A 22,237-nucleotide genomic window follows, 5' to 3' on the forward strand; every position below is an offset into this window, starting at 1 on the left:
TTTGAATGCCAAGACTTACTATGTCTTAATTAGTCTCCTCCTCTTTCTCTGAATTGCTTTCTAAATTTTTTGGTTTGCAATGACCAGAGTTGAATACAATATTCCAAATGGTAGTGAACCATCAGATTTTTATTAATGGAATTTTAGTTTTCTTTCATTTGCCTTTTGCAACCTAATAATATTTTGTAACTGCCAGTACACGTCGCACCATGTTTTTTCTTGAATTATCCATGCAGAGTCCTAGGCCTGTATTTTTAGCTGTTAGGATTTTTTCAGGAACCAGAAGTTTGTAGATGTAATCTTATTATACCATCCACAGGCATTTCTGAACATTGAATCAGGTTGTATGTCACTTTTTAAAGCTGCTCTATGAAAGACTTCAGTCCTCTCTGCTTTTAACTGACTACGACATGCAGAAAGATTGTGACATTCCAGTATTGTTATCATACAATAAAAAGTGGTTTAAAGCTTCGTTTTTAAAGAAGTACTCTGAAACTGTTGCTTATAGCAACCCCTTGAGATTAGATTGGAAAGAATTATTGTATCCCACAAAATAATAGGTTTTTTTCACTTATTCCTTAGGCGATATTGTTGTCAGTATGCCAAATGGTAACTGACAGTAAACACTTGAAGAGATGAGACCACGCTGTCATGGTAGTGTTAAGAATACTGAGGAGTTGCTGAACACAAGACAGAAGGGTATAGTGAGCCCTGTATTTCCACCACTGCTATGCAGTTCCCACACACATGGCTTTATTACCTCGTCGCCATTTTAAGCACATGCTTTGGCAGGAGCTCCCCAGTTCTCAGGGAGAGAGGAAAAGAGAAATGTGCTGGCTCCCTGTTGTCTTCTGAAGGATGTACAGGCTTTAACAACCAAATTCTTATTTATTCACTCATCTTTATAATACTACCATCACCAGGTTCTTGTGCACACTGCAAGAAAATTGGCGTGACACTTCTATTTTACCTGCACTGGATGTTGTCCAATCTTTTCAGTACTTTTCCTTACTTGTTGATCTTTCTCTGCATTTTTGGTTGAACATTGTCATCTGATTTTCATGCTTCGCTGATAGGGATGTTTGAAAAATCCACAATGCTTTCAAATTCCCTTACTCTGAACAAGTTTCTCTGCCCTCTCTCCCCTCTTTATGGGCTGTATTTGCGGAAATCACTGCTAAGCACTACTAGCCTGTCATGTTATGCTTCAGCCAACTTCATGGTCGACAAAAACCTCTGGTGTTTACATCTGTCCTTCTCTTTGCCTTTGCTTTATTGTATTTCGTATTAATAATGTTCTCCTGTGAGGCTGACATTAAACTTTGCGTGCCCTCCTTTATAGAGGTGTTTAAAATTCAACATCGTATTTTTATGAGATTTTTTTTTTCCATCCATTTCTACCTCTTTATTATTTGTTCTTATATGGACAGCAGTTTTAATAAGTTATTAGTTTTAATAAGAATATAAACCACATTTACTTTTTGAAGGTCCATAGTCCCATTATTTTTTTCTTGACTTTTTTTTTAAGTTTTCTTTCAACACATGCTCATGGTTTTGTGATATTTTGCCATGTTCTCTATCCATTTCTTCCATCCTTTCTCTCAAAGGAAAACCTGACCTCAGTCAACTCCTCAGTACCCTATGAAGCACAGAGTTCTTTCTCTTTGCCCAACACAAACTTTCTTTGAAAAAAATGTCATCTGATCTGTTTCTGCACAGAAATACTTTGTATTTGGTACATTGTCAGTCCATCTGGGGCAATGTTGCATAAAGCCAAGTGGTATTAATATTATTGCTATTCCCAGTCCTTCCGATGTGTATAATTAAACTGCAGGTTTGAACTGTATGTTCCATGTTGACAATTTTATGCCTTTTTTTCCTCAGTGGGGTTGATAAATTAACTTATATCTGAATAATGTGTAAAAAACCAAACAAACAAACAAAACAAAGAAAAAAGCCACCCAAAACCTTTAAATGGAATATTGAATTTCTTAAGTATTAAACAGTTTGGCAGTTTCAATTGTGTAAAATTTTGCATGTTGAAGCTCTGAGTTAGCTCTCTGGGGAAAAGTGCAAGAAAAGGCTTTCTGTTTAGAGTCTAATACTGATGTTGTGACTTTACACTGCCTTGGTAGCTTTACTGTCTTGGAATGCTGTTTTAAGACATTAGAAACTACCTCCTCTGCTGATGGCTACTGCTTCTGTAGCAAAACTCGCAAGGACAGTATGTGCTTGCACAGCACTGCAACCTGTCTCCAAGTTTGGTGGGATAACCTAAACCGCCGAGAAAATAGAACTGGAAGCTGAAGTGGTTTAGGAAAGAGCAGGCATTCTGTGATGCCAGTTGCCAAAATGTTGTTTCATTCCAGTATAGTTTAATTTACTGGTGACTGTCAGGGTATTGCTGAGAGGGTTTTGTCACACTCTCTGTCTGACTTCTCAATTGGTGCAGAACCACTTGGCTAAAACCAGGAATTCCCGTTGGGTGAAGTCAGTTAGCAGGCCATGCATTGTCTGCCAAGTGCCTCTTGGGAAGATGCCTTCAGAAACAGGACTGCTTATCTCCAAGTAGCTGCCAGTGAAAATGGAAGGAGAATAAAGCCTGTGGTGTCCTCTATTTTTCCCTTCTGTGTGATAAAGCTTGAAACAAAATTAAGTATTCGGCATCTCAGTAAATGTAATTCTTAATCCTTATTGACTTAGTACAATTGTATCTGGACCAGTTACACCCTTTCTGCAAAATTAATCCCCACTATATTATCTAAATAAACTCACACACAGCTAAATAAGAATACCTAAAGTTTTCTTTTCAGGGTTTGTCTGATCAATGTGATATTATTTGAGAAAAAAATACTTCATATTCCATATGTATTTTGAGAAAGAAAATATTTGGTTGTGCACCAAAACTTCTCCAGTTTTAGTGCACCTAGGAATTCTGCAGGAAGCACAGAATTAAAAAGGTGCATAGATGCACCTTTGCCTCTGGGTCAAATGAAAAGGCTTCATACCATAAGTGACCTGCAGGAAGCATTTTGGGAACTTAAATGAATTTCCCATAGGCCTGTTACTTTAATGTCTCTATTGTAATGTTCTGAGGCAAAATACAATGCCCATAAATGTTACATATGAATAATCTTCAAACTTTCATTATTTAGTATGCCTTACTTTAGCCTTTTGTCATTGACTTAAGCAAAGCATGATACATTATTCATTCATTCATCTCAAACATCGTAATTTGAGTTGGTTTAGATTTGTTATTTAAATCTCACCCCTTTTACAGTAATTTTAGGGGATACCCTTTCATTGGCAGTCTTTTGAGCTTAACCAACTTAAGTGGCCTAATGCACCTAGCACTTTCCTCCTTTGTCATGCAGTTCATATATTAAAGACATTAAAGGTCATTCTTAAGGTTCAAAACTATTACTGTAATTGGTTTTAGGAAGCATAGCCTTTCTAATGCTGATAGCATTTATCAGTCTCTATGCAGGCATTCCTTCCACATTTCAATTTTTCATCACTTTTAATCTCTTTTCACTTGGTTTCATTTTGAATTCACCTTCTGAAAATTCTTTGAATGATCAGCAGAAATAATTCTGGTTCCCTTAGAAAAGAGACTTTTTTGGCATGTGTTCAAACACCCTATGAGAAACCTTACAAACAGCAGCCCGGCAGCAATTCCATTAATTGTACTGGTACCTTCTCTCAGAATGGTGTAAGTGACAGGCTCTTATTTCAAAAGAGGCCAAAAAGCCATTAATGAGCTGGACTACCTTGTGAAAATGCTACACTTACATTCTTCTGATTTTCTCTTCTCTTCCATGGCTTGAACTGCCTGTCAAAGTGGTTCTAATACCTCATTCCTTACTGTAATATTATAGAATCATAGAATCATTTAAAGTTATTATTCCTTAGCAAAATGTGCACATTTAATTAAGTCCTTCCTTTAAATGTTTTTAATCTTAACAAAAGTGAAGGAAAAATAATACACAGTGGTGTGCTGGGGAAGAAGAAAGTTTCCTCCAAGGAAGGGTGACTTAAGGGTTGCTGCTGTTAACTAAGGAACAGTTGTATAAGTAATTCTAGTCTTTGTAAGGGGCAGAAAAGACCCTTAACCACATAATATGTGAAATGAGAGAAACCATATAGTAGTCAGGGATTTTAAAAGCTCACCTTTACAATCCAGTGCAGTTATAAGCCTCTGACTTCTTATTACTATGGCCTTTGGGATAAAATTTTTGTTTCTTGTGAAGGAAGCTTTATAATGTTTGAATGCCAAAGCTGTATGGTTGTTTCATGATAACATTGTTTACATTTCCCACGAGTTTCCTAATTTGTTCCCTCAGTCTTGTCTTGTCTTACCCTCCTGTTTTCTAACTATTTTTCTTCATGTTTTCATCTTCCTCCATCTCATTCTTCCTTATACTTTGTTTTCATAAGTCTCTTGATTAATGACTGTGTGTTATGCCAAGCACTCGACTACATCTTTGTGAGTCATGTGATATTAAGCAGGATTAAAAGCTCCTGAGATTGCTTCTCACAGTAACACTCAGATTATATTAAAGGAGAAGTGGGGGAGGGGAGGGAAAGAAGGTGAAAGGAGAGAAAGGAGAAAAAGAAGAGGAAAAGAGGGGAGAGGAAATGAGATCTGACAGAACTGATTTTGACAGATGGACTTAACCAAGATAAAGGGACCTGATCACAGTGCAGACACTTGGGGAAGTGCTTTGCGTACATGAGGAATTTTATTTGAGAACTGGGAGCTGTGTGTCTGCATCTTTTCCAAGTGAAGCTTGGCATGTGTACAGTTTCACCATTTCTGTTGTCTTCTAAAATTCATCCTTACCCAAGAGTCCAAAGTACAGCCTTAAGTAAATAGCTATTGAACAGAGAGAGGCTTACATTGAGATGCAAAGATGCTTCTAAGGATGACCTTTTACAGAGAAAAGTCACTTGAAAAGGGTTTAGGTGTATTTATTGTAGACAGCTTAAAAACTGACATAGGAGAAAAACACTGAAACATCAGAGATAAGGCAGATTTCTCTATTTTTAGAGCTCAAAGAATGATTTGGCTATCTCCAGTAGCCTGACAGAAATGAGAGCAAACCCTGCATCTTCACAGCTTGAAAGAAATGAGGAATGCTGTGGGGAGGATGCAGTAAGTTACAAGACATTAAACTGATTATTGTTTTCTAGTGTTTTCATCTGTTTCTGCTTTTTAGTTTAAATCAAAACATCAGTCTTCTTAGGACTTACTCAGAATGTCAGTTCATATATGTCATTTACCTCTTAAACCATTAAGCCATTAGCCAGAAGTCTTGCGCATCTAGTGAAGTTTTGGAAAGGTTTTTCCAAGTTGGTTTCTATATATACATATGTATATGTAGTCATTTACAGTTTATTGCTAAGATTTTTAGTAGTTTGCAAGAATTCCCTATAAGTGTGTCTGCTGTTTTTGAGAAAATATATGTTAATCTTACAATGCTACCCAAAATAGATAAAACTCTTCGGTCGCACTATAAAATTTTTCACAATCATTTAATTATTCTTATAGTGCTTTTTGAAATTTTTCTTTTTTATCAAAATCTTTTCCTAATACCTGTTATAATAAACATAGAGTGTATGCAGGTGTCAAGGGAAAAGATTATATCTACTTATGGATTAAAAAAATAATTATTATAGCATTCAGTTGCTTATGTATAATGATACATACTTTGGTCAGTAGGAAGCCAGAAAACTGTCCGGTTTTGAATTTTCAGTAATTGCTGGATTAAAAAAAAGTGCATTATATAGTACTTAAGAAACTAAATGCACCTCGACAGATGCATATGGTCTTACTACTTTTTACTCAGCTCTTAAACTAACACTCCAGACTTTTGAGCAACTTCATATAGTTGCCCTGTTTTTAAAATTTACTTTTCTTATGTATGCTTCTCTTCAACTATACTTTATGTGTACTTTTCCTCAAACCTTCTCTTATCTTCTTTCCTTCCCCAAAGTTTGTAAGACCGTTGTTCTTAAGATCAATCCTGACTAACACGTTGGACCTTATATTCAGAATTTTTACCAGTGGACTGTGGAGGCGTACTGATTTTTTTTAGTGAAATCTAGAGCTTTTTCTTCTGTTTTGACTAAAAGTTAATGCATTTTTATGTCCAGAATAGTACATGATTTTTAGATGCATTATTATTAGTTATAATGTTTTACTTACATGCTTATATTTTCCCTAGAAGTTTGTTCAAAAGAATTCATAGAAGTACAGCTTTACATATGGAGGAGGATCAAAAAGATTCCTAATGAAACAGAAATATCTGGTGAAAAATAGCTGACATGAAACTAAAATTTTAGTATCAATATACACTGTTGTCTGAGGTTTTCCACATTCTGCAACACCAAATTTAAGAAATGTCCCTGGCCCTGCTTAGTTGGTTAAATACTGCAAATATGGCCATTAATTTTGAAAATCTTTGCATGAAAACATACCTTTTACTACATCATAATTTTACTTGAAAGGTTTTGTGATTTGCCACTCCCTGTCATACGTGACACTCAGTTTAGACTGTTCATCTGTGGCATCAATGATCTGAATACAGTTCTCTTGCTGTACTTTTCTTTGATCTTGGGAAGGTCATTATTCCTTAGCAAAAGATGCATTACGCCAATTGCAATATACAACAGTGGTTTGTGCAATTTATAAAAAATTTGGGAATTTGCTAAATCTTTATATCTTTCATGTGGTATGTACATAGAAACACACAATAATGACATGAATAATGAAAAATGCATTATCCCTGAGGCAATGTATTGAATAAACATGAAACAAATTAAGATTAGGTCAATTGTTAAGGTATTAACTTCTTCACCTTAACATATTTAATTTGCCAATGCAGATTTCACTAAATTACATTTAAATTATCTTTGGCATTCCTACCTTAGTATTTCTCAGGCAAAACTTAAAACATATTTCATTTGACTGCCTCAAAAGTAGATGGTTTTGTTAATTTGATACTAATCCTGCCTGCTTAGCACACACAAGAGAAATGATTTGTCATGCTCTTACTTGAATATCTTCCTAATCTGAAAATTACTGGTAAATCATGTGGCTTTATGCTTAAAAAAAATAAAAAAACCACACACCATACCACCTTTTTTATTTGAGTTGTCAATACGTTTTTGTACATATAACATCTAATCTGTTCTTTATTAGCATGTGTTCCGTGCTGCCATTGTTCACATCTTTGGCTTTCTTCATACCGCTGTGTCCTATCTTGAAAACTAATTAAATTCAGACAACAGGATAATTTCAAGAGTTGAGAGGACATAGAGGCACAGAACACAAAAACCGGACAAGAAACAGATGAAACTAGTGCTGGTTTCCAGACACTGCAAGTAGGTACTGGCCAGAATGAACACCATTCAAACCCTGGGGGTTTTGTGCAACTTTCTGGCGGATGTTGAAGTACAAGAGGCACCTTGAAGGACGTCTCTGATGCTGCCAAGGGAAAGAAAATAACTCAAGCATGGAATAAATGAATATTTTATGCAGGATGAGGGGAAGCTGGAGAAGGCCCATCTCGCTCTTCCAGAAAAACCCTTATAGATCTCTGGCAGCTGTGCCACACTCCAAAGGTGTTATTACTCTTAGATTTTATTTTCACATATGGCTCTTCAATTTTCCTCAGCAATTATGTTAGTGAAGTCATTCAAAAAGAAACCATGGATGCTGATTTTTCACTATTTTGTGTTTTGTCATCTATCGAATGCTTTCTTCGTCAACACATTTCTAAATACATGGTGAAGTAACCAACCACGTATTCTAAGTTAAAATGTTTTGATTTTTATGGCATATTCATGGTGTAAGTCCATGTATTGTTTAACGGGTAGTGAGCACTCATGCCATAGTGTTGGTCTCACACAATGGGGGGATTCTCAAGCTAATGTTTCTGCTCGTTTAGAACAGGTGGACAAGTTTGTGATAAGCCAAGAGTGTAGCAGGTTTATATCTTTTTTGTGAATTTATTACACTTATTCTGAACAGCTTGACTAGGTTTTGTACTATAAGAACTCTCATAAAAATACGCTAATTAGAGAGACTTTAACTTGACTCTAGGTGACTCAGGCTAATTGCACTGGAGCCACACTCTGACAGAAGCCAAAGTACTGAGCAAATAATTCTTTAACAAGTGGTATATTTTGCCTACAACCTGAATCTGTAACAATGAAGGAATGTAAAGCCTATCATCATTAATGGTGCTCTAGGGTTCAGAGCACAAGATGGCCCTTTCTGTAATGAAAAATTAAACAAATGCAGGTTTGAGACTTACTTCTGAGTAAATGCAATGAATTGTTTAATAGCTTTAGAATGGCAATTCTTGTTACTTTTGTGATGTAATGCAGACTAAGGAGTCATCTGTCATTTAGAATCAATCCCATGAGGAATTATTTGATAGAACAATTAGATTTTAACAGTTTGGCAGGCTTTAGGGCAACATTGACAGCGATTCTTTATATGCACATATTTAGGAAACTGTCAACCAGATTTATCAATCAGAGCCTGAAAGTAAGAAGTGCAAGTAATGTATTCATTCAAAATACATCTTTTGTTTTGTTAGACATGGATGATATCACAGATTTCAACAGAATTCTTTTGCTGCTAAAGTTAGAAGCGACATTTAGTGGATTTAAGCACTCTAGAGGTGCAGTTGTTGAGAGAGAGAAAAGGTACTTTGTCTATTAGACTCGAGGATTCCTGTAGCAAAGGGAGACCATTAATGTTTCCTTATTTTAAAAACAAACAAAAAAACCTCCCAAAGCCTGGCAGATGTTGCTTATGATGAGAGATGTGTTGGCTATGTATTGCAGTTCTTCAGATTCAGGAGCTGCACTCAATCCCATCACTGAAATCTATTTGCTGGTTTTTTGACAGCTGTTTTTGCCATTTATTTTAAAAGCAGATGGGGAAAATGCAAAGAAGAGCTGTCAATTTTATTACCATGTATAATCAGCATCTGTGCAATGCATCAGACTCATTGCACAGCTTAAACTTTCTCTCTGTAGTAAAATTCCTTTGGGATTTCTTGGTGATCTTCTTGCAAGACTTTTTGTAAATTAAAAGATACTGGAATTAAAAAGATAGATTAATTAGCTGCTAAAGCCACTATTGTATTGCCCACATTTACTTAATCAAGATGTTATGTTCTAATTGCTTAATTATAAAATATACAACTAATTTGCTCCTTCATATTCAAATTCATGTTTTCTTACAAATATGTTTTGGTTTATTTCATCATTACAAAATACTTGTTATTGTCTCTGATCCATTTACATGCATTTAGGTGCAGAACATCTCTGTGAAGTTTTTTTTACCATTCTCTACTGAGCGGGCTTAGTATCTTGTACCCCATCTGCATGATTGAAAGTAAAAATGATTCTGTAGAGAAAAGAGTGTTCTTAATTCCCAGTCTACCCTCTTTTCTGGTGCAGCAGTCCTTCACAGAAATGACTTTTATAGTGGGAAAGTAAGCTAGTCTAAAAGTGTCAGTATAAATAAGCATGTTGTCTGTCTCCGTAAGTGCGGAAGTAGTAATCAGTAATGGTGTGTTGCAGGCTTATAGTAGAGAACAGCATCCTCCTGGAAAGTGTCAAGTGATTTACATGTCACAGGGCTCTCAGGGGACCATGTGGGAAGAATCTGTCTACTGGCTGGGGACCTACTTTGATTTGATTTGATTAGGTTGGAAGTCACAACTGCAGAAGCACCTTTGTTTCTTAGAATAGTAAATGGTTGTACATTACAGTGTCTGCAGTGATAAGCAGAGGGGAAAGATTTCGAATGAGAAATGTTTACAGTACATTTCCTAGATAGGAGAGATTAGGGTATAGCCTTCAAAAAAGGTTTCAACCAGTTTGGCAGCATTAAAAGACAGTAAAACACTTATGTATCGATGCAAGACTTCTTTGAAGCGAAACACTAAAAGGAGCAGGAGACTTAATACTAAGAGCATTAATTAGTGTTTGTATGGTGATGGGCAGAGTACTTTTTGTACATGAGGCATTGCAAGCTTTGATGAAGTATGTACTTAACTCTCTTCCTCCATTATCTTATCTTATTAAATATGCTACTAAAATTGGCTGTGACTTTTGAAAAAGAAACCACCAAGGCACTGTTTATGATACATAGATGTTCATTTATAAGAAAGAATGACTTCTGGGATGACTTTGAAAGGAGATGTTGTGCACAAGATTTAATACAAGTCCCATGGAAAAATACTGACACGAACTTTTTGTTCTTTGGTGATATAATGATACTTCTTGCCATGTCATTTGCAAGCACTTAATAGCTGACTTTTTTGGCAATAGATAACTGTAAACCATCCTATTCCAGAATTAAAAATGTTTCATTTAATATGAAGCATTAATATAAAGGAGTTTTTAATTACTATGGATTTTATCAGTGGAATGCAAATTTCCCTTAGATATTAGTCTATCCGTACTTTGTGACCCTGGAATATATCTAATTAGATTTTCTCTAGAATAGTGGATGCAAATTCGCACTCTGTGAAATTCAGCTGATTCTATGAAGATAAAGCAGAAGATTAGAGGATAATAAAGCTTGAAAATGTGAATTTGATTTACTTTCCTTACAGACAAAGTGGGATATAAAAGATTTTTTTCTGTATTTATATAATCTTATTTTCCCTTTCTTATGCTAATCTCATTTTCTAAAATGTGATGTGTTTCAGTGTATAACTCACTTTGGCGTGAGTTAAAAAAAGTCATATTTAGATGATCCTACTATAACAAATCCTTTATCCAGAAGAGCTTGTAAATTTATCCCAGCACTGCACAGTCTGTCTATTAGACTATAAATTTCTTACTGAAAGGACATGTTAGGTAAAGTTAACATGAAGTTGATTTTCATATCCACCTATGAATTGGTAGCTTGCTCTACTAGAACTGCTAGAAAATTAGCTTGCAGAAGTACACTGTAGCAGGACTTCTTCAGGGTTTGGACTCATGTAATTGGTAGAGAAATTGGACAGCATTAAATTAAATCTGCTATTCCATCTTCTCATAAAAGCCACCTACATGTATCCTGTAATGTATTTAGGTACTTCTGTTTATAGAATTAATATATATTTTTAATTAAGAGAGTAAACTGGAAAATACTTTGTGTCTTAATTTAATGCTAGACCTTGCATTACATACCTTATTGTATGTAGTTAAGATAATTATATATTTAAAGATATGTGAATGTAGACTGGAGCCCCTCCAGCACCAGGTTACAAATCTCTACATCATAGACTGATAAGCAGACTTTATAAATGACACTTGTGATAGCCTCATGTGAGAGCATTGCTGCTGCAATATCTCTCTTTCCCATATACCCAGAGGCATATTCCCCCAGTCTCCAGCAACCCAAATCCTTCTCTGTAATATGGCTTAATCCTTCCCTGTCCTTTTTACCACCCACTATCCCCTTTCCAGTCCTCTGGTTACACCCTGTGTGTTTTCCTGTGCAAGTCTTTGGCTGGTTTTCAAAGCTCCACATCTGAAAAATGTCTGGTCAGGCTATCCCTGGTAACCACCAGGCAGTTGATTGCTGCCAAATAGAGTGTGTAACAGGAATGGATGTATGGCAGTCATGCTCTTCAGGGCTGGGTTGATTTGGTTTCTCAACTCCTTACAATTGCTAAAATGAGAAAGTTTTATTATGTGGAGATTTTACCTCTCTTTCATTTAGCCACCTGAATAGAAAACTTATGATAAGCATGCATAATCTTTATTTCCTGGGAAAACTAAGCTAAAACTGTAGTGTAAGAACAGAAAATACTTGGGTTTGACCTAACTTGTTAACTTCAGCAAGTTTTTACTTATTCTGATGTTTGCCTTCTGCATCTACCCAGGTTTACTGGAGACCAGCAACTTTGCTGCTTTGTAGCCTGGTCAGCACTCCTGATCTGGTGCAAAATGTGTTTCATGGGTCCAAAAGGCTCAGCCAAGGCAAAGGAAGAGTATATCGCATTTATGGAAAAAGTTATCAATCTTGTGCCATGGGATTCACTTCAATGTTTAAATTATACCTGAAATCTATAGCAAGGTGGCAACGTTTTCCTAGTTAAGTAGCTTTTTTAAAAAAGGACCCTGTGTAAAACAGCTCTGATGAAGTGAGATTTTCTGTGTGTAAGGAAGATTTTTCTGGAGCTTTGGGGGTTTTTTGTTGGCTTCTTTATAATCTATTTAACAGCAAATTCTGCTAAAGTAAGCATGATTAGACTAAAGAGATTTTTCATATTAAATATATAAGTATCTCTATCTGAACAAGACTTCATGAAAACAGCAAAAAAATCTTCAGTTTTATATCATGGTCTCTTGAGAAACTTTACAAAAAGAAACATTTTTTGTTAGAATATTTTCTTGGAAAATTTACTCTAAGTATATTAACTTATTAGTTACACTGCACACACAGACTAGTATGTTTCTATCAGTACAAAAGTGAAATAGGAGACAGTTAATAGGACAGGGGTAAAAAGAAAAAAATAGGCCAATTTTCCTCCATCTAGATTTAAAAACGCTCTTTCACCTTAGATTCTGAGTCAATGTCCTTGTAATTTAAAATAGTGCAGTAAATTTAGAGATTTTTGATTCATTTTATTAAATAGATTTTTGGCCTTGTATGTACATAGATCATAGTATGAGTACATGAAAGGGGGAAATAGAAAGCTTATTAGGTAAGCATGATATATAGTTTGAATAATCCGGCCTTTTACCATTGTACTTTTTAGTATAATAGTTTTTTACCTTGTGTCTACATAACAGAAACTTCTGCACTGACAAAATCACAATACACTATAGTGTGTAAAGAAGTAGCTGCTATTTGAAATGTGCTTATTCCTGAATCTCTTTTGACTTATTGGCATGTGGTCCATAGGTTTGTATCAGCATAGATTTCCCATATGCAAAGCTCTGCATGTTCAAAAACTTCTTGGAAAACTGTTTCCATCAGCAAACTCACACTTGCAGTATGGGAAGTTTCAGTCATAGTTGCTGTACATTCAAAGCAAGCCTGGCCATTAACACTAACCCCAATTTTAAATTAAAATACTTGTTTAAAGAAGTTAGAAGTGTGGCTGTGCAATCTTAGTAGTACATCTTAAAGAAAACATTTTATATACTGCTATTTATTCTGTAGGAACATTTGTCTCCCCTTTCCTATGGTTTGCATATATCAGTTATCTCATTGAAGTCTTTAGACATTTATAAATAAAACTGACTATGAAAATTGCTGTGTGCGTAATACATTGGGAGTCACTTACCACCAAGTCAATTTTGACATTTTTAATTACAATTCTATCTTAATTTGTAGAAAAATCTTGTGTACTCTGAAAATAAGTTTTCTTTAGATACAAAATCAAGATCGGGTGCTAATTTACATTACTCTCTATGGATTAAAAGGTTTGACTGATTTTTTTTTTGTTATGAATGAAATATTATGCTGTTATTATACTGAAATATTATACTGAAAAAGAAAGTAAAAATAGCCTTCTTTGTTGAAGTCTATCTCTTCTAGTTTCTTGTGACTTCAGATTCCTGTTTGGCTTGGATTCTGTATTTTTACATTACTGCTATTCTTTTGCAGACGGTTAGAACAAAATTCAATCAAGGTCATACCTCCTGGAGCTTTCTCCCCTTATAAAAAGCTTCGAAGAATGTACGTACCAAATAATTTAAGTTTTTATTTTCACATGTATGTATACATGCATATACATATATATAGCTATATAAAAAGATAAAAAACAAGTCAAGTTGGTACAGGGGAAATGCAGTCAATGTGTGAGCACTTAAGAAAGTTTGACTGCTAGAAGGTTAACTGATATGGTAGCCTGATTATTAAGAATATATTTGTCATATTAATAATAATTGGTTTTTTATCAAGTATTGAAATTGTTTAATATGGTTCTGCATAGAAGTAATATACTACTGCAGTGAAAATTCTATTAAAAACAAAATAATGAGGAAAATTACAGATTATTTTTGAGGCTGGGCAGTCCTGTGGCCATAGCAAGCAGAGAATTCTTTATAAAATGTGCTCAAACAACTAGGAAAAGCACTTTTTCAAGCATTTGAAAGATCTGTTTTCAACCATGCATTTTGTTTCAGTGTACTGGCAATTTTAGTGGTTTTATATTAAAATTTTTGGCAGTGTCTCATGTAAATATTTTAATTTCTCTCTCCCATCCATGCTTAATTCTAATTACATATTATCTTGATGTTTGCTATTTTGAAAATAACTTGAATTAATTGAGTCAAATTTCATTTTTTCAGTGACCTGAGCAATAACCAGATCTCTGAAGCAGCTCCAGATGCTTTCCAGGGCTTACGTTCACTCAATTCACTGTAGGTATCTCTTTGACCTGTAAACAGAAGGAAATTTCCCCTTATTCCTATAGTGAAATTATTTTGGTTTTTTGACTCTCTGTAAAATTTTCCTATTAATTCAGTCAATTCTGAAAATTGTAAAAATCATTTCAGAATGTTAGTGATAGTTAAATATTGTCACAGTTTGACACTAGTAATATATAGGGTTTTTATAAACATGTCATTTATAATGTGGCATAGAGCTGAACAAAACCAAATGTCTTTAATTCCTCAGTTAGTTGTTCTTGCAAACAGCAAATCCACTTACCAAGGTCCCTTGGGAACACTGTAAGCAGTGAGGTGCTGATTCTGCCGAGAGCCCTTTGGGCTCTATACCTTTTGGGAAAATGTGTGATCTTGCTGCCTCACAGGACCACGAGGATATTGCAAGTATCAAGTGGTTGCCATTGAAATCCTTTCAGGAAAATGGAAATTACTTTATTCTTAAAGTCAAAATCCCATAGCATATGCCTTTCATAATGGTGGCTTTGTTTGCTTTATTTCCTGGTGCAGAGTCCTCTATGGCAATAAAATTACAGAACTTCCAAAGGGCCTATTTGAAGGACTATTTTCTCTGCAGTTGCTGTGAGTATTTTTTTTAATATTTATTCTATTTTGGGATCATTCAAAAGGTAAACATCACAAGAGATTTATACCTGAAGAAGAACTAGCAGGAAATCCTATGTGTAAGATCAAAGTATAGTAAAACCAAATTATGTTAAAGCCAAAGGAGTCAAGACTGTTGTAGGCCAACTTGCCATTTGCCCACAAATGTGATCATATCAGTTAATGTCTCAGCCTAAAATAATTAAAATTAAATTATTCTCTTGTGTGGAACTTGTAAGGATAAAACACATAAGATATGTACGATACTGTCTTGCCTTGTAAAGAACAAATAGCATGTATAAAGATGTGTGGGAACCATAGAAGGAATATTTGTGTGTTTTATAAAGAGAAAATAGGTAGTAGAAATGCTATATAATTGTATTCCTAGTTATATCCATGAAGAACAGCATTGCACCCCAGTTTCATTGATGACTTAATGTTTTCTGACACTGTACAAGTCTTTGACTCTGAACTCCAGCTGCTATTTCCTTTAGCACTTTGGAAATTTCCATGTGTAATCTTATAAACGATCGCTCTTTAGATTTAATACTGGAATAAAGAATGTCATGGTGATGTGTTTATCAAATATTGTCAATAATTAGCAGAAGAGGCTGTGTGGTAGTTGTACTGTGTAAAAGAAATTGGTACAATAGACTGTAAAACAACAGTGGTGTTTTTGGAAGAACTTGTCCCAGGCAAACTAACTTGTCGAGTTTAAGAGTATACTTAAAGAATTTAAAAATTCTTCCCACTTGTTTAGAATTATTTAATGCCCAGACTTCACAGTGCAGTGGTTGGCAAAATGTCTGTTATTAACAACAAATTGAAGATGGCAAAACAGAAAATAGATATTAAAAATATGCAAGTTCTAGCACCACCTAGAGGTTTGCATTTTGATTTATTTTAGTCACAAATTATTATAGTAGTGGGCAGGGGGGGTATGCTTTCCTGTTTTCCTTTACAGATGTTTTAGTTATATATTTTTGATTTGGTGAAAAAAAGGTGGGGGGGAGAGACCTTTCCAAACTGCTGTCTATTCTGTATTAAAAAAATGTCCATAGCTTACATTTCAGTCTAAGTAAATTTCTACATTGTGGTGAAACTTCTTTTCAGAGCATTAGGGTTCAAATCCACCATTTCTGACTCAAAATGGAAAAAAGTAAAAAATATTTGGTTATAAAAATGCATGTGGTTGAATGACTTTTTTTTTTCTCTTCAAAAGGACTTGGTTTAGATTGGCTTGTTTATTTTATCATTAAAAGTCTGGGAGGTACACGGAAGAAAAGGTTCCCTTTGAAGATGGAGAGGAAAAAGGATCCAAGACAGATTTGGATATATTCCATACCACCAGTTTTTACTACAACTCTGTTAATGCGGCAGCATGCTGATTAGTAACATATAATTAAAAGTGCCACTGCACATCTCTTCCAGCTCATGAACACAGTGTTCAGTTCCTTTTTTGTTTGTTTATTTGTTTGGCAAAAGGAACTAGTTTTCCTTGCATATACTTGATTTTTTAGGCTTGTTTCTTTGCACAAATACCACACACACACATTCTTCCAGTACATACAAGAAATGTGATTTTAGCTGAATAAATATACACATTTCAACTCCAAGGTGCCAATATATAGGAATACATGTCAGTTAAGTAAGACATTTCAATTCACTGAAGTGCCCTATGTCATTGTCAATTATTATTTGTTACTACATCTCCCGTTCTGGTTACAAAGGTGCAGAAAGACTTATCTGTGAAAAATGCTGAAGCTGCGACATGAAGCGAGTTCTTTCAATTTTATAATTGTCTTCCGTTAAACAGATTATTGAATGCCAACAAGATCAATTGCCTGCGAGTTGATGCATTTCAAGATCTGCACAATTTGAATCTGCTTTCTTTGTATGACAACAAGCTTCAGACCATTGCAAAAGGCACCTTCTCACCCCTACGTGCGATTCAGACCTTGTATGTATGCTCTTGTTTATGGTTGTCTTTAGTATGACTTCATATAAAATGCAGTAAAAGCATTGGATACTACTAGGACCAAAGGGAAATAATGAGTGAAATTATTGGTTTTTTCTTCATGAAAGGCATTTGGCTCAGAACCCATTTATCTGTGACTGCCATCTGAAGTGGCTGGCGGATTATCTTCATACAAACCCCATTGAGACCAGTGGTGCCCGTTGCACCAGCCCCCGCCGTCTGGCAAACAAAAGGATCGGCCAGATCAAAAGCAAGAAATTCCGCTGCTCAGGTAATTTTCTTAGTTCAGCTGCTATTTTTCCTTTATTGGCAAAAAATAAAGAGGTGGTTATAGAAGTTCCAATGAAGCCAGCTGGCTCTCTATGGAATTATTAAACATTGCAGAATCTTTTTTAGTTCTTTGACTGAAGGGAGGGAAATCATGGAAGTCATAGACTATTGGCTCACGGAACATTACTGTACTTAACAAATTTGGCACTATTCCTGAGTAGCATTAAATCTGACAAAATAAATACAATATTTAAAACTTCAGAATGAAATGCTAAAGTTATTCACTACAAGTATCACCAACATAAATCATTTTGTAAAATTTCCACAAGCCTCTGGAATATGCAAAAGATCTAAAAATTCCGAAGCTAAATACGGAAACATGACATATTAATTTTATACAGGGAGCTTGCCTCATACTGAAATTTACTGTTTTCTTTTTCTAATCTTATTCCATTTCCTACTTACATTTATTTAAATCCTAACTTTTGTCATATGGCATCCAGCTGTTCCAGGTGCATTTCACATTCTACAATTTATTCAATCTCAAGTGCAAATACCAGATGAAAACTGTTTGTTATCCATGTTCCGGATACATTTATGACTATTCACACTTTGTTGTTTATCAGTTCTCATTGTGAATACACCTTTTTTCACTTAATTATCTGTAGTTAACTGCAGTCCATACTTAACCTAATAAAACTCATTCTTTGCTTGCTGACATTCAGGTGCATCTTCTATTTTTTTTTTTTCTCTTTATTTAGCTAAAGAACAGTATTTCATTCCAGGTAGGTTTGGCTCTGCAGGAAGATTGACTAACTGCAGATATTCTCTCCCTTTCCCCCCTAAAAGCAAAGTTTGTTATAGCTTTTAGGAAACTGATGCATGTGTATTAACATTAGTCAGTACCTGTAGCTACGCATAGTTTTCCTTCGTAGAATACTAGTAGTTCTGTTTTCTGAATATAAGAGCTTAGCATGCAGCTCCATTTACCTTTTTTGTCTCACAAATTTGCACTCAACCTACCAAAAGTATACCTATACTTGAAGTATTTAGAAGATTGCACCTGCTAGTTCATATTTTAATCGATACCTTTACTTACCTTGTACCTTGCCTTTCTGCCGCTACTGTTTTTAAATGTAGCTCCTGAGCTGCTTTTAAACACAGGAAACCATGCTGCCATCAAAGAGCTAGCACGACTTTAAAAAACCAAACATTTTACAAATTAACATTTTCTTGCCTTGCTTTCATGCTCTACACTGGCTGCAGCTACTGCTTGCTCACCTCCTCGTGTTTAGGAAATCACAGTGGAATGCTTGGAAAAGAACGCTGATATTCTTAATTAGATGCATTCTGTGGTCACATGCATAGAGTGAATCAGAAATGCTTTCCATTAAAGAAAATATGACTTTAGAGTTGGGATGAAACAGTAATTTACACACTGCTTTAAGCTACAATAAGTCTATGATATTTTTACCGAAGATTTACTGATGCTGGCCCTAGCTCTTTGAAATATGTATCTTTCTTTATTTTACCTTGCTTGTCAGTGTGTGCACTGATTTCTTAAAAGAAAAAAAATTCACTTATGTTATATTCATAAAAGATTATAAATGACTGACAAAATAAACAAGGGAATAACACATCTATTGATGAATTACAGGATGTGATTTTCAATCAGGGTTTTCTACCATAGTTTAAGATCTAGAAAGATAAATACAATAAATGATTTTGACACCAGTGCACTTGTTCTTTCAAGTACTACAGGTATACGGTTATTCTGCAGTCGTTGCCTCTTTAGCTGGTATGTTTAACAAATGCTGTGTGATGTATCACTTAAATTTGCAGCAATCATGTGGAGCTCTTCATGCCCTTATACTGATACGTTGGTTTGAATATGAAGGAAAGACAAAATTAAATACAAAATAAGGCAGCAATTTGTCAGCACTGGCAGCCGTGAAAATGTGTTTTAAAGCAGCATAAAACAGGGGGATTCAATTTCTCAAACCTGTAGTACCACTCAATTCTTTAATGAGTAGAACAGCTGTATTCTTGCCACAGAGTGACTTCTACTCAACTTTGCCAGCACAACTTTTGTGTGTACATTAGAAGTGTTTTCTTGCCAGCAAACGTCTTCACATCCTGTTTATATTATGGCCACACATGCCATTAGGTTTGTTTACATATCCTTTAAGATATGCTATTCCTGGAGAAAAAAAAAAGGAAGAATTAATTCATCAAAAAGTGCTTCTTGAAATACAGCTTTTGTGCTTTCTCTTTCAGTCAGGTTATCAGGAAGATGCTGCCTAAAAGTATTTTAGTTGTTGAAGGCCTTATCCCTGAGTATTTTAGTTGTTTGCTTCAAACTGCTAACAGTCATGGACTCAGGATGCTGGAAGAAAAAAGTCATATTTTGTAGCCTTGTTTACTGGGTATTTCAAAGTGCTAGAAACACTATACTTAAATAAATAGTATCAAATAATCTTAGGATTTCTTAAAAGACTTAAATATTTTATTTTTTTTTAATATTTCGTTGAGAGATCCCACTCTGCAGACACTATGAAGTCTTAGTAGAAATTTGTTATAGTCATTTGGAAGAATAAAGGTTATAGAAGTATTAAATCATTTTTTTGAAAAAATACTATTTATCTGCTAGCTCATAGAAATACTCTATTCTAGTTTTATCATGTGTATTGGTACGAGAGTTACAAGTGCTAGAAATCATAATATGTGATGGCTGTTGGTGGGGTTTTTTCCTGCCCTGAGTAATCTGTTTCTCCTATGTTTGTTTGGTTTAGTAAGGATTTAAGTGGCATAGCATGTATATATGTTAAAGGAGCGGCTTTTAAAGAATGCATTCAAAATACTGAAGAATAATTCATGGGAGGCATCATCATCATCCTCCTATATAAAATCTGTAATAAACCCCAATCTTATCTTCATTTTTAAATGCCACTAAAATGAATTATTTTTTCTCTCTGCTGAAGACCATACCCCTTAGTATCTTCTTCTAGTCAAACTAAAGTTGAATAGAGAACATGAGAGCTTAGTTCGTGTTTTTGTCTTAATTGGGATTACTCTGTCTTTCTTTCCTTCTTGGCTATCTTTACTTTTGCAGGAGTTCACCATTTTGGCTGTAAGTAAAGTTCAGTGTCTGAGCTAAATCACAGTGTACCTCCCAGCCCTGATGCACCTTCTACTAGTCTCAGTCTTTTCACCTTTGTCCAAGAAGAACCCACAGGTCCTTTCAGCTTCTCTTTGTTTTCTTTGTCACCCACCCTCAGTTCCTTACTGGATGTTTTTTCCTGATATGTTTAGGATGTTTTCTTTGAGTGACTCTGGGAAATGGTGGAGGAAACTTTCAATGTGGTCCTTTTTTTTTTTGGTATTTTTTGGTATTTTTATTTAATCTGTGACAGTGATACTGTTACTGTGGCACTGGACATTCAGTAATAAGAATGCCATGTCATGTAAGCAAGTATTAAACTTCAAATGTTTCTGTAACTTATACCTACTCCTTCCTCTTTTCCCTTCCTCTTATCCTTGGCCTAATGGATGCAGTTTTGATAACGTAGCGAGATTTTCTGTTGTGCTTGATCTAACCATGTGGTTGTGAGGTATGAGTAAAACATGGTTCTGTCAAGCACCATGGAACGTCACGCAGCTTTCTACAGCATGGCAAGCTGCTGAGGCTTAAGTCAGGATCACACATTTTTTAAATTAAAGCTGAAAATAGGGCTTTCAATCTTTTGTGTTGAGTTGATGTGGAGTATCGGGACTATTAAAAAAAAAAAATCACAGAGGTTAATGAAGTCCAGTCAACAATACAAATTTGTAACCAGAGAAAGAGAAAAGGTGGCATTCAGGATCTATTTATTCTTGATACAGAGAAAGAAAATAAATTCTAAAAGAATCACTGGCATTTGTGTGATTAGCTATAAACAAGGCTAGATTGGCTGACAACATAATCAGCAGAAAGTACAGCTGTGAAAAGCTCAAGTTATTGTTATCCCGTTACGTGAAGTTGGTCTCAGTTTCTTTTTCCAGCATATCTAAAGTCCCTATATTTAACCCTCTCTTGAAGCCCTTGTGTCTGTTCAGTATCACAAAGTTTATCATGCATTTCCCAAGTTGCCCACCATTATCTGCATTGCAGAAATCTTTTCAACCTTCTCACAAGCAGTAAATCATATACTTTATTGACTTAATATCTGTGTTTTGACTTGAATCTTCTACAGGCACTGAGGATTACAGATCCAAATTAAGTGGAGACTGCTTTGCAGATTTGGCTTGCCCTGAGAAATGTCGCTGTGAAGGGACCACAGTGGACTGCTCCAATCAGAAACTCAACAAAATTCCTGATCACATCCCCCAGTACACAGCAGAGTTGTAAGTTGAACCCATAATAAAGCATTGTTTATTATGGAAAAACTAACTAAAATTTTCAAATTTTCAAACCACAGATTTACTTTTTTGAACGGCAAAATAACCTCTGTGGTGCCCTTCTAAGGACTAAATATTCATAAAAATTATTTATGCATCATTTCAGTACCATGTAGCCTTAAAAACCCATGATAAATAGATAAAGTAACTATTCTATATTTCTAGTTCTTCAAGGATCTGAGCTACCCACTTCAGTTTTTCTGAGAGGTAGTAGGGTTTATTTTGCTTTTAGCTTTAATTGCAAGAGAAAGTAGGACATCCAGTAACCAAAGGGGTCAGTCTTAAAAAGAGCTACCTGGGTGTTTCAGAAGACAGAGCTGATTCTTCTTATGCAAAGTACACATTACATGTGTCAGGCAAGAGGCCAGAGAAAGATAAAGCAGACAAACAGAACAGTGTTGGTTTAAGAAGAGGAGATAATAGTATAATGAACAGAATGGGTAGAAATCACAAGTTATTACTTGCTTAATAAGTGCCATATGGGAATGATTTGTAGGCATTACAACTGAAGTGATCTTCAAGGAAGGAGTG

At 35.1% G+C, this 22,237-nt stretch overlaps 1 protein-coding gene across 1 annotated transcript in view; it reads left to right on the forward strand.

Moving 5' to 3' along the window:
* SLIT2 (slit guidance ligand 2) overlaps positions 1-22,237 on the forward strand; it is a 267,460-nt gene that overhangs the window by 177,081 nt on the left and 68,142 nt on the right. The window contains exons 12-17 of the mRNA XM_025895239.2: positions 13,637-13,708; positions 14,323-14,394; positions 14,929-15,000; positions 16,838-16,981; positions 17,107-17,270; positions 21,502-21,652. Of these exons, the coding sequence (XP_025751024.1) occupies positions 13,637-13,708; positions 14,323-14,394; positions 14,929-15,000; positions 16,838-16,981; positions 17,107-17,270; positions 21,502-21,652 (675 nt within the window). The remainder of the gene's footprint in view (positions 1-13,636; positions 13,709-14,322; positions 14,395-14,928; positions 15,001-16,837; positions 16,982-17,106; positions 17,271-21,501; positions 21,653-22,237) is intronic.

The sequence above is a fragment of the Manacus vitellinus genome, unplaced genomic scaffold (assembly GCF_001715985.3).
Source record: "Manacus vitellinus isolate BGI_N305 unplaced genomic scaffold, ASM171598v3 scaffold_0_pilon, whole genome shotgun sequence".
Taxonomy (NCBI): Eukaryota; Metazoa; Chordata; class Aves; order Passeriformes; family Pipridae; genus Manacus; species Manacus vitellinus.